At 54.0% G+C, this 11554-nt stretch overlaps 5 protein-coding genes across 5 annotated transcripts; 2 read left to right on the top strand and 3 right to left on the bottom strand.

The window, feature by feature from the left end:
- Positions 1-53: 53 nt before the first annotated feature.
- Positions 54-3353, bottom strand: CH63R_10199 (C4-dicarboxylate transporter/malic acid transporter; the record flags this gene model as incomplete). Its single annotated transcript, XM_018305173.1, has 8 exons — positions 54-1196; positions 1658-1974; positions 2023-2065; positions 2129-2390; positions 2450-2599; positions 2648-2825; positions 2876-2966; positions 3072-3353. The coding sequence occupies 8 exons, from the start codon at positions 3351-3353 to the stop codon at positions 54-56; spliced, it is 2466 nt and encodes an 821-aa protein (XP_018154597.1).
- Positions 3354-5027: 1674 nt separating this feature from the next.
- CH63R_10198 (uncharacterized protein) lies at positions 5028-7014 on the top strand (the record flags this gene model as incomplete). The annotated part of the gene is made up of 3 exons (XM_018305172.1): positions 5028-5324; positions 5623-5898; positions 5959-7014. The coding sequence occupies 3 exons, from the start codon at positions 5028-5030 to the stop codon at positions 7012-7014; spliced, it is 1629 nt and encodes a 542-aa protein (XP_018154596.1).
- A 390-nt stretch (positions 7015-7404) lies between these two features.
- Positions 7405-7620, bottom strand: CH63R_10197 (uncharacterized protein; the record flags this gene model as incomplete). Its single annotated transcript, XM_018305171.1, has 1 exon — positions 7405-7620. The coding sequence occupies one exon, from the start codon at positions 7618-7620 to the stop codon at positions 7405-7407; it is 216 nt and encodes a 71-aa protein (XP_018154595.1).
- Positions 7621-8954: 1334 nt separating this feature from the next.
- Positions 8955-10487, top strand: CH63R_10196 (37s ribosomal protein s5; the record flags this gene model as incomplete). Its single annotated transcript, XM_018305170.1, has 2 exons — positions 8955-10203; positions 10267-10487. The coding sequence occupies 2 exons, from the start codon at positions 8955-8957 to the stop codon at positions 10485-10487; spliced, it is 1470 nt and encodes a 489-aa protein (XP_018154594.1).
- A 285-nt stretch (positions 10488-10772) lies between these two features.
- Positions 10773-11177, bottom strand: CH63R_10195 (DASH complex subunit Dad3; the record flags this gene model as incomplete). The annotated part of the gene is made up of 2 exons (XM_018305169.1): positions 10773-10970; positions 11070-11177. The coding sequence occupies 2 exons, from the start codon at positions 11175-11177 to the stop codon at positions 10773-10775; spliced, it is 306 nt and encodes a 101-aa protein (XP_018154593.1).
- Positions 11178-11554: the final 377 nt, after the last annotated feature.

Here is an 11554-nt window from a genome sequence, read left to right as displayed (position 1 = left end):
TGAGCTGGGATTTGGATCATCTTCGCATTTGCCTGCCAATACCGGGCCAGTCCCTACAATCCATTTCTGAGCTTCTGGAGCTGGCTCATTAAGCCATAGCCTCCAAGATACGTCTTGTTCTCCGCCGCGTCGGCATGGATACTCCCCTTCCTCGCCCGTCCATCGGTCCTACTCGCCTTGTCAGCCTCCCTCATGAGATCCCTGTGCCGGTCTTCGACCATTTTGGCCAGACTCTCGATGAATCTTGTCCTTCCTTTCTCCTCCGCCGTTCCTTTCCACACCTTGTTCAGCTCCTTGAGCTCTTCGATACGCTGCGCCGCCTCCTCGATCCCCTTGACCGGGTCCTCCGACTTGGTCAGCAGCTGTGAGATCTCGTCCCGCAGCTGCTGGAGGACCTGCTGTCCCTTCTCCTCCGTACTATGCTGCTCCGCCCCGGGATCCGGCGCCGAGACGGACAGGAAGGATGAGCTAACCGAGAGCTCTGACGGTGGGAAGACGAACTCCATGGCGTCACCAAAAGTCTTGATGACGGTGTCAAGGCGGGAGCGAACGACCGTCAAGGTCCGCAGCTGGTGAATGTACGGTGGCTCTGAAGGCGTCTCTCGCTCCGTAAACGTGTTCTCGTCTGCCTTAATGACCCCGGCAGATCCTCTCCTTTCCTCTCCATCCGTAGCCTTGAGGCCTGTCTCGTCCGTAGCACCCTGTGCAGGACACTCTCCAAGGCCGCCAGGCACGAACTTCTTGATGTCCTCCTGCAAGGTCTCATTCATGGTCTCTGCAAGACTCAATGTCTCGCCTCGCAGAAGCTCGACCTCATAGGCAAGTCGACTGCCGCTTCTTAGAATGTCGTCCGTCAGCTGGGTGAGCGTGCCCGAAAGCCTCGTCGTATGAATGTTCAGCTGAGACAGCAGCGTCTGCGCCTCATTGGACAGTTCCGCCAGCGGGATGGCCTGGCCACCGCTTCGTGACGATTGACTGCTCCCATTCTGAAGAGGCGAGAGAGTGGCGTTCAAATAAGCGGCAGGGTCGAACGAAGGGTCCAAAAAGTCCTGTAGAAAATCGTCCGTTACGTGGCTCGACTTCGGCTCGGTGGTTGTTGGCCTGGACTCTTGACGGGTGTGAATGGGAAGGTTCTTGGGGGCGCCGGCATTACTGCTTTGACGTCGGTGTGATGCCGACTTGGAATCCCACGACATCTTTCAAGGAAGTATATTGAGATCTAGAAGTGCGGTGTCTGCTGGACTTTCATGAGCCGATGCCTCACAGAGGACAGATATCTTCTGGACGAGTTGAACCTACTCCGTGAGTTCACTAACCGCGAGGTTGGCTGGGCAGCTGGCCCCACTTTCGCCCGCTGCCGCTCTCCCTTAAGCGAACACCATGGCGGCGCCAAGTGCCGGGGATGGGTGACCTTGAGGCATTGGTCGATCAGTACAACTTCCACTCCCTGGGTTGAGGCTTTACAATTAATGTTTTCTTATTAATCGATCTCCCAAAAGTCGTTTAGTAGCATAACTGCTGGGATTATCTTCGTGATATTTACATAAGATGATTTAAACGCAAAATTATCTGCCTGTCGTTACTGGGTATCTTTCGGCCATAGAAGCTCCCGACGGTATAAACACCGAATCATCGTCACGAACACAATGATCCACACAACTAGAAGACAAGCGGCCATGGCACATCCGAAGATCTGCAGTCCGTTGTTCTGGAAGACCTTGCCGAGGGCGGTGGTAGAAGTCACCAACGCCGTATTCGGGAAAACAAATGACCACCACGTCATCTGGAAAGGCATCTTGCTTTCTGGTCGCACATATTTCCAAAGAGACCCGACAGAGACAATGAAGAACCACATTGATAGTCCCCATAGCCACAGACCAATCATGACCGACATGACCTTGATGATAGGAACGGCAATATCAACGCCCAGGAAGTTGCTGGGTAGAATAGTATCTGCTTGGTTGCCGAGTTGCACTTTCAATGGTCAGTCGAATTTCCTCACAATGCAAGTAGTGGTGTTACCTAGTCCTCCCACTGTAAACGCAAACGGTCCGATAGAAATGAACTAGTTCCTGGTCAGCCTGAATCTGCCTAGGCAGTGGCATGTGGACTTCTTGGTCATACGCACCACACCAGGACGTTGGAAATCCCTGGGAAGCTTCTGTGTCATCAACCGATATATGAACGCAGCCGAGATCATGAACGCAATCAGACACCCTGCTCCCTGAGTGGCAACGGCACAAAGGGCTATTGCGGTAGTGTTAAGAGTGACAGCATGCTGATTCGTCTGAGTTGCGGCTTGGATGAGTGTGCTCGCGAAAGGTGCTGTGAGAAGCAGAGGATAGGCTGGGAAGACCCATGTTGGTGTCATGGTGTGAATGGGGAAAGCTCTACGGCATAGTCAGCAGGGCTGCAATTACCAGCAAGGCGAAGAGAGAATGGCGCTCACAGTGTCGACCAGAGAACCATGTAGATGGTCGAGCTAGCTATCACGCTCAAGGCTATATAGAACCAAAACAGAATTTGCATGACTCGAAGGAGCCATGGACCAACATTTGGGACGCCGAATTGGCATATGTTGATCGATATGATGGCCAATCTAGGGATGTTTAGTTGATGATCTACCAAGTCAGGCCAACAGACTCACGAGACAACGGATGAAGGAATAAACAAGGACTCTGTTTGGTCGGTGAAAGAGTGCGTGAGCGTTCCTGGTCGCAATTTGAAGCGAAAACCAGCGAGCACACAATTCATGATGAAGAGAATGACATTGAGTAAGAAAAAAGCAATGGCTATGCCGTTAAGCCAAGCAGCTTGGTATGGGACTGTTCGGGGGTCAGTAAATTTTCAACACACCGAAACTGACCATGCATACGAGAGTGTATCACGTTTGCCATTCCTCCAGTGGCCTGTGGCATATCAGCATCTTGATGAAGCGGCGTCTGGCGTTCGCTGCTCACCATTGTCTGTTACTCGTTAGCCACGAAACCCGCCCAATGGGTACGATCTAGGTTACTCGCCATTGTAAACCAGGTCCATGTGTGACAGGCGATCCGGTCTCGGATTCCCACCTTCTGGAAGCTGGAACGATTCTCTTTGCTAGCTTTCGCGTTATCGGGCTTGGACTCGTTCGACTCTGCCCGCCCTTCGACAGAGGGAAGCGCCCCATGCCCCGATTCCAGGACAAGTCCATGAGACGACTGGGGACCGAAAGGAGGTCGTCTGAGGGGGGACTTTGGCGTTTGAAATGAAGTGGACGGAGTGTCGTTGTCTTGAGCGAAATACGAAGGTCGGTTGTTCTCGTCAGGGGTTTGATAGCCGTAGTCGGCTACCACTTCATTGGCGGGGGCCATTTTGCTGTTGGAGAGTCCCAATCTTCCGGTCCTTTTGCCAGGAGCTTAGACACAACATAGAGCGGGAATAGCAGGCTGGGCTCAGCATTGGAGAGGGCGATGTTCATATAGACGAGGTTTGTGATGAAGACAACATGGTCGAGGAACAGTGAACCAAGATCGAACAGAGGCATGCTCAGAAGTGGGCGGGCGTCCAGGGACGCAGTTCCGCACAGCGCCGGCTCGGCCAGAAAAAAAAAGTGTGGTTTTGGGGACGTGAGGGGGGATGATTAGCCGGCGTTGACGTCTTGAGACGTGGGTGGGTGGATATAGTCAGATGCCCGCCCTGGGTGTGGTCGTGGTGCGAGGCCACAAGCGCAGATCCCAGCTCCTTCCTTGCGCAAGAGTGAGCTATGAGTCGTCCCGTGGCTGCGGCCAAGGTTGAGTTGTGTGGGTGTCGTTGGGTTCCGTTCGGTCTTGTCCGTTAACGACTACCACAACGGAAGATTCTGGTGGGTTGTGGCGGCAGCCGCGTGGATGAAGCACACCAAAACGACGCGCGCACTAAACAGTGAGGTACCTAAGGTGGATAGAGATAGGACACAGCGATGGGGAAGGATTGGAAGATTACACCAAAGAGGTCCGGTCGGCGCGTTTATGTCGTCAGAGGGTTCTTGGGCGTTATGGAGAAATGGACCAGCTTGGTGAGTGAGGCAGACCTCAGGAGAAGTTGAAGTGTGTAAAGTGGTGCCTGCGTCATCTAAAAGTTGCAGCAGGAATCGGATAGCAGGTGCAAAACACTGGATAAGGTGGAACGCCCAGAAACCCGGATGCACCCTGCCGTGGATGACACAGCAGGACTGGGGGTCACAGCACACTCTGTGGGGAACGGAACCCTCTTCGGAAACGGCACCCAGATAGTTCAACGAAAAAGCAGCTTTATCATCAACAAGTCGCGAGGCCCAAAACACTATCTCGTGTGCAACGTAATCTGTAGACCTACGACTGGCGGATCGATTCAATTGGTCACGTAGTATCTTACGGTGGTTGAGTAGCAGCATCCTAGACAGACAGGAGAGCAACAATGGCATCCGCATCTGCAGCGATGGAGCGGCGGTCAGCGTGTCCGCGCTAGGTATTCTGATCAGTGATCACCCGCATCTTTATCTCATCGTTGGCATCTGATGATACCTAGGGATGATTGCCGAAAACACTAGGCGGAAGACTATTTTAGTGTACTTAGGTAAGTACCTTGGTAGTGGGATAAGTCAATGGCTCGCCCGTTGACCGTTTCCCAAGACTTTTGACCTCATTCTCCAATCTTGCGTTGGCGCTTGGGCCTTGGAGAACGTTGCTGGCTCCAGTGTGGAAGGTGTTCGTACCGCCTGAATAGTGGAGAGACCGCTGCCTTGCTGCTGCTAGGTCCCCCATTCTAGTGTGCCTGCCCAGTGAGGTGCATCGCAAATATCTTGGTACCTTGGTACCTACGTACCTACCTACCCGAGCAGGTAATCGACATCTCTCCTTAGGTAGGTACCTATCAGAAGCTCAACGATGTTTTCAACGACCAAAACAGGATCCTGTTACTCGACAACACCCGTAGTTCGAGACCCTCCGACCATGAACAACAACAGGCGCTCTGCATGCGTCCGGTTTTTCTGACGTCCAAGGCAGGATGCAGGGTCTCCTCTTACAATGGCCATTTCGACTGTATCTCTTGATCCATTTATCTTATGCAACCCGGAAACCGCTTCTTTTGTGACTGTCGCGAGTAACCTGTCTCTTCGCGCCCTGTCTTCCCAGACGCGCTTCTTGTCTGCAGAAGAACTACTTGCCGGTGTTCAAGAGGGCAAGGTACTAGTTTCCAAGGCCCAGACGTGCCGCCTTCTGGTCTCCGTTGTTCTAGAAGGCGAAGACTCCGGTCGATCTCACGTCTTTGCCGGCCAGGTCGCGCGTCATCTGTTAAATTGTCCTGTGGGTGACACCAAGAGCGTATGGGAAAGGGAAGCTAATTAATGCATAGATATGGTCTCGGTTGGGGCTTCTCCTGGCTTTCGAGGCAGACAATCCGCCCGGCTCACGACACCTATCATTCACAATCGCGCATCTATACCCAACTTCATCCCCAGACATGCCCCACGGCACTGTGGTTGCCATACTGCAACACGCCACGTGCTCCCTCCACTTCCATAGGGAGTTATGCAAACTCAAGGAACCCCGGATGAACATTCCCGATCCCTTCATCCTGCCTGAAAACGATGTGAATCTTGACGACTTGTCTCTGGCGTAGGTCCCGGACCACGACGTTCATGAATCTCCATCTACACAAGACTCCGGTGTTTACCTTCTAAACACCAATGTCGCCGCTGCAACAGGTCCGCAGATGCAAGAGCACGCAGACAACATAGCGATACCATCTTCTACAGTAAAGGGGCTGTTGGAGGCTAGTTTCAACGCTCTGGTAGCCGGCCAAAGGTGTTCCGTGGGTATTCGAGTCGTCAAGAGCATGGAATCGCCTTCGTTGATTCGCCTGGCACCCGAAGTTTTCAACATAAAGTACCTCTCGGTATGACCATCCCTGTTCGGAGACGTATGCCATGATCACGAGTAAACTAACAGGAGACAGTCGCTTGTTTCCCGGTCTTATCTCCTTCCAAGTTTATCATCTGTCTTTGCCGACTTGAAAAATATTGAATCCAGACAAATACGGACTTTGACTGAGAACAGAGCCGAGGGCCAATCTAGCGGAGCCAAGGGCGATGCGAGCGAAGTCATCCGGCAACAGCTGTGGCGATTGACACGGACATGGCTTCCACCCTTTCAGAAGGGCGATTTTCGACAGCGAGGGGCTCGTGAACCAGCGGCGATGGATGACAATATGCTTTCGATACCGGAAGCATGTGGGTTTGCCGATGACGAAGCTGCATCTGAGAACCATTTTCCCGTCGGCGATGGACCATATCAAGAAGTGGATTTGGAGCTCGATTTCTGTGAAAGCTACAGCAGACAAAATCAATTGTCGGAACCGGAAAACGAGCAATACAACTATGACGACTGGATTTCGTTTCCTGGGGCAATGGACGGCTATCCATATTCGTCCCTGTTTCTCCCTACAAATGACACTATAGGTCAACAAGGGGGAGATGTGGATTACGACGAAGCCTGTTACGCTGGGTTTTCCGTTGACCACGATGCCGAGCTCGACCCTTACAACTCAGGGACTACTAGCTCACCGTTATCACAAGAAATTAGCCCAGACCGCCTTGAAATCGAGGAATCACACGAGAGGAACCTGAAAAGTCGCAGGTTGAGTCGAGACTCAGCGCCAATATTACCTTTGTTGACCGATCACGCTGTTGCTGTTCATCATTACGAACCCTTTAGCAACTGGTGGAGTTCCGATATTGACTTGGGGGAAGAGCAGCCTGCGGCGCATGGCGAGATCGATGAACTTCACGAGCCAGTATGGGCTTCTCCCCGGAACGAGGGCCATTTGCAGTTCCAAGAATTGTCATCTGAAGCAGGGGACGATGCTGGAAGTTGTTCATGGAACGACGAAGGGGGGTATGATGGCTTTGACGATACATATTGGGAACCGATGTCTCAAGCTCCCACATGCTTAAGTAGTTCCTCAGAAATGGTTGAGGTGGAGGGTGGGTTTGAGAATGAATGGACGTTTTGATATCAGCACTACGGACAGATGCTCTGCTGCTGTTGAAAAATGAGCGTCTGGTAATCCAAAATATAAAATGATCATTTCGAAGAAACGTGTATGTCGAATGCAACCTGTGACATACGAACATCTCAATATGTGCAATCTGCTGCTGCAAGTCCGTCGTGCAAGTCCGATCCGGCCCCCGAGTCCCTGCCAGCTCATTATCCAACCTCTCGATTCACCGGGGGTGGGCAGCTTTGTCGGGCCCAGCACGGCGGTGCCCCTCCCAGCGAAGGTATTGGTTCATCGCACGGCAACTCGTTGATGATCAGATCGTCGGTGTAAGCGTATGCCCTTCCCTATGCGATCCAGCCCCTATCCACAGCGAACCCTTGGTCTCTCCAGCCTAGGCGAGCTTTATTTCTTCGCACCCTTGCCCCCCTTCGTAGGCTCCTTCTTCTTCCTCTGTTCAGGCTTCAATGTCGCGAAGTGGATGTACCAGAGAAGAACCCCTTGTAGGGTGACGGCGAAGAGGACGATCAAGAGGATGGTAAAGAGAATGGGCTGATCGTTCAGGACGGCGACGGCTTCGGGTGTGGCGCCAATGGATCGGAACCAGTCGAATTGGCCCATCTTTGCGAATTTGGTGTGTACGGTGTCCGCGGACGACTGTCGACTGCGAAGACGGCACGCGTTTTCGTAGTTGCAACAGTTGGTTGGGAATATGCGCTTCGTTTGCTTGTCGGCGACGGTTACGGGTGCGCCTTTGGTCTGTCTTGGACAATTGCGTCGGTGTGAACTGTGGTAGTTCGGATTAACGTGTAGGTATGGGTATGGTCAAAAAGGAAGATCCGAGTCTCAAGTGCGCCAGTCACAAGGGGAAAATAAAAATGTACGTATTGTTGGGAGACCAGACTAGAATGGGTTTGTTGCACGACAGGAAACACATGAGATGCGAAGAGGCCCGGAGAGAGAATTAAGGAAATAGGAGGGTTCGTCGGGGCCAAGATGTATGAAAAAGATCCGCTCGGCTGCTCGAAACGGGAGACGTCACAATTTGGGGTGCGTTCAAGGTACGAAGGGAAATGGCCCTACAGTGGTCAGTGGTCACAGTGCCCTCGCGGGCTAGGCCGTCTTTGGGCCTGGTGGGTGAGACCAGGACGCGACATGCGGTGCGCATCGTGGTGGTTGGAAATGCGTGAGAGCGGCCAGGGGAGGGGGGGACCTTCGATGCGCGTTTCAGGCCTGCGGCAGAAACTCGACTGATGTCTGCGACGGGTGATTGGCTGCGCAGGAACGAGCTGCAGCGGTTACTTCGGCACGGGGCAAGGGGTCCAGACCATGTTACGGGAAAGGCGACTTGATTGTGCATATTCAACTCGACTTGTGGTGTTTGGCGTTAAGTCTGCAGCAACTTCGAAGAGCCCTATGTCCTATTCTGTGTTCCGATTAGAAGAGCTTTTGGGTGGTGTTTCCACGGTGATGCCGGCATAGGAAAGGTGATCATCGTCTACCTAGGTACAGAGTAGTTCAGCATACCTATGTGGCTGGTTGGCTGGCTGTGGAGATCGCCGCTCGAAGTACCTAGAGCCAGTTTGAGATTAGGTAAGCCACCTCATATCGTTTGCCAAGAAAGGTACTATCGGTAAGATGATTAGACCTTGAACACTCACCGAGATCAGGTGACTCTATGATCTTTACCGAGCCAAACCGCACGGGCCAGGGGCAGCAGAAGACCGGGTGTCTCCAACCAATGATGTGGCCTGAATCGGCCTAAGGCAAATTGTACGGTGCAGGCCGTTCCAATTGAGCTTTCCAAAAAAATTGTCGACCAGCTGGCGCGACCCTGAGCTCAACCAAAAGAGCCCCCATCACGCGACTACACACCCACCTCAAGGCGACCATCACACCCTGCGCTGCCGGCAACGAACTCTGGCGCAGAGACGACGCTCTCCCTCTCTGCAGCGATGAACTCGGTACGCCCGGCGCGGAGCGTCCTGTCGAGATGCGTCTCCGTCTCGAGCACGCCGGCCATGCCCTGCCGTCTGTTCCACAGCTCCGTTAGCCGGTCGGGGCGGAGGCGGTCACGATTCAACAATATCACTGCCGAGAAGATGGGACTCACGACCCCCGATGCGATCGACTCGTATGCGAAGCGCAAGTTCCCCGAGTACACAGAGGAAGAGAAGGCGAGCCTGAAGCAGAAGTACACTCCCGAGCAGTGGGAGGCTCTCGAGGCGGCCGAGGCGGCCATTGACCCTAGAGACCTGGTGATCCAGGGTCGGTTACGGACGGACCCCTACAAGCAGCCCTACGTCGAGGACTTTGCGACAATCCGACCTGTTATCGACGCGAAACCCCAGAAGACTCTGCAGCCCAAAGAAGTGAAGTGGCTCCCGAGGAGAGAGTGGGTCGACAACTACATCGAGAAGATGGCGGACCGGGTCGACACTCAAATGCATGACACCATGGGCCGGGCCTTTGCCAGGGCGCTGCGCAAGGTCAAGGAATCGAACCCGGACAAACTCGACTTCACGGAGGAGGAGTTGGATGAGCTCGAGCAGAACCCTGAATTGCGCAGAAAGTTCCTGATCGACCAGGACCCTGACGTACTGGGAGGCAAGCGGCCGAGGGGGCCGAAGCAGGCGGGGATTGAAAACAATGATTGGATGAATTTGATTGACAAGCACTTTTTCGAGGAGCTTGAACAGTCGCTCTCTACTGTCGAGAACCCCCTCCAACCGTCCCGCCTCGACTCGTGGAAGGCTATCGAGGGCGAGCACGGCAACTCGGCTCTGTCTGCCGAGCTTGGCAAGGTCGAGGGTGTTAAGGGCCTCTACAAGCCCCCCGACGACCCCGAGGACGACGGACTCGACCCCACGGGCCGTTTCGCGAAGCTCAAGAATGCCACTGGCATGAAGATGACCGACATCCTCTCCGTCCTCACCAAGAGAGTCGTTCTCCGTAGCGTCTCCAACCAGACCCGTTTGGGCAAGATCCGCAGCGCCTCTGTTGTCGTCGTGGCCGGTAACGGCGACGGTAGACTGGGTGTGGGAGAGGCCAAGTCCACCGACCTTCATATCGCCACGGCGACGGCCACGCTTCTTGCCATCCGCAACATGAAGCCCATTCGCCGGTATGAAAACCGCACCATCTTCGGCAACGTCGAGGCCAAGATCTCGGGAACCGTTGTGAAGCTTGCCTCGCGCCCCCCCGGTAAGTTCTTCCTCCCGTCTTTGTCGCAACACGATACGAACACTAGACTGACATGCTCCCTAGGCTTCGGACTCCGCGTCTCCCACAGGATATTTGAAATGGCCCGCCTCGCCGGAATTCATGACCTGGCCGCCACGATCCCCCGCTCCAACAACCCCTACAACACTGTCTATGCTGTCCACAAGGCCCTCATGAACCAACCGGATCCAGAGGAGATGGCCATTGGGCGCGGAAAGAAGCTAGTCGACGTGAGGAAGGTGTACTACGGCGGCTCTGTATATTAATCTGTATACCACTTTGTATACCACTGTAAATGTTCGAAAAAGCGCAAATCACTATAAGCCTATCCCCATCGAGTGTACTCTGGTCGTGGTGTACGTGCAAAAGCGCTGGAAATCGGCATGCTCCCCCGTTGTGCCATGTTTGATGATAATTCATGGGGTATCTCATCTGCTCATGATCTCGTCGTCTGCCAGTGTTTTTGTCTCTCGTCTCGCCCAATTTTTGCAGTCGTTGCAGGTCACCAAACTTGGTGGCCTCGGCCTTCCATCTCCAAGACCCGATGCGTCTCACTCTTCCTCGTCCTCCCGGTCGTCGCCTTGGCTCCCCGCCCGGTCGCCCCAGTCGATTTCCTGCTGCAGCACTATGCTGTACACGCTCGCCTTGAGGAGCGTGAAGACCAGGCTCGTTTTGCGCTCCAGCTCACGCAGGCCATCAAGGATCTCGGTGCTCGGGGAGCTGCTGAGGTCTTCCAGTGTAGAGGCGAGCTGCGAACATTCCCCACTGCGTCAGCTTTTTTTCTCCTTCTTTCTTCCCCTTTTGGTTACAACGAATGAGGTATGGAGGGGGGCGGCCATGCGACAAACCTTTTTCATATTGTCCGCCAGCTTCTCGTACTCCTCCAGGACCTCGGCTTCCAGCGGCGTCAGCTCCGGCTGCGAATGCAGCAGTGTTGATTCCCGTCCCTGCTCCATTGTGCGTGTGTATTTCGTGCGCGATCGAGTGTCGTGCTTGTTGGGATTGTCGGCGACACTAGGTGGTTAGGCAGGGCGATGTTTAGATTGGTGGTGTTGACATTACAGAGTCAAGCGGGCGGGAGGTCGTTTCGGTGAGGCGCGGTGGGACGCGTTGTGGCTTGAACCCCGCCAAAAATAAAACCACAGGTCTTGCTGTGTTCGGTAAGCCATTTTCGGTGAGGCGGCACATGGATTACAGTTGGCAGTTGGCAAAGCGGCCTGTGCGCCTCCCCGCGCTTCTCCCACGAGGTCGGCCACGCATCGATTTGCCCCAAAGTTCGTCTACGCCTCCATCTTCCAAGACATTCTGTTGCGACAAAGGAGAACAACAACCC

Source organism: Colletotrichum higginsianum (genome assembly GCF_001672515.1).
Source record: "Colletotrichum higginsianum IMI 349063 chromosome 7 map unlocalized unitig_7, whole genome shotgun sequence".
NCBI lineage: Eukaryota > Fungi > Ascomycota > Sordariomycetes > Glomerellales > Glomerellaceae > Colletotrichum > Colletotrichum higginsianum.
The sequence above is the reverse complement of the archived record's forward strand: the minus strand, read 5'-3'. Positions and strand labels throughout refer to the sequence as shown.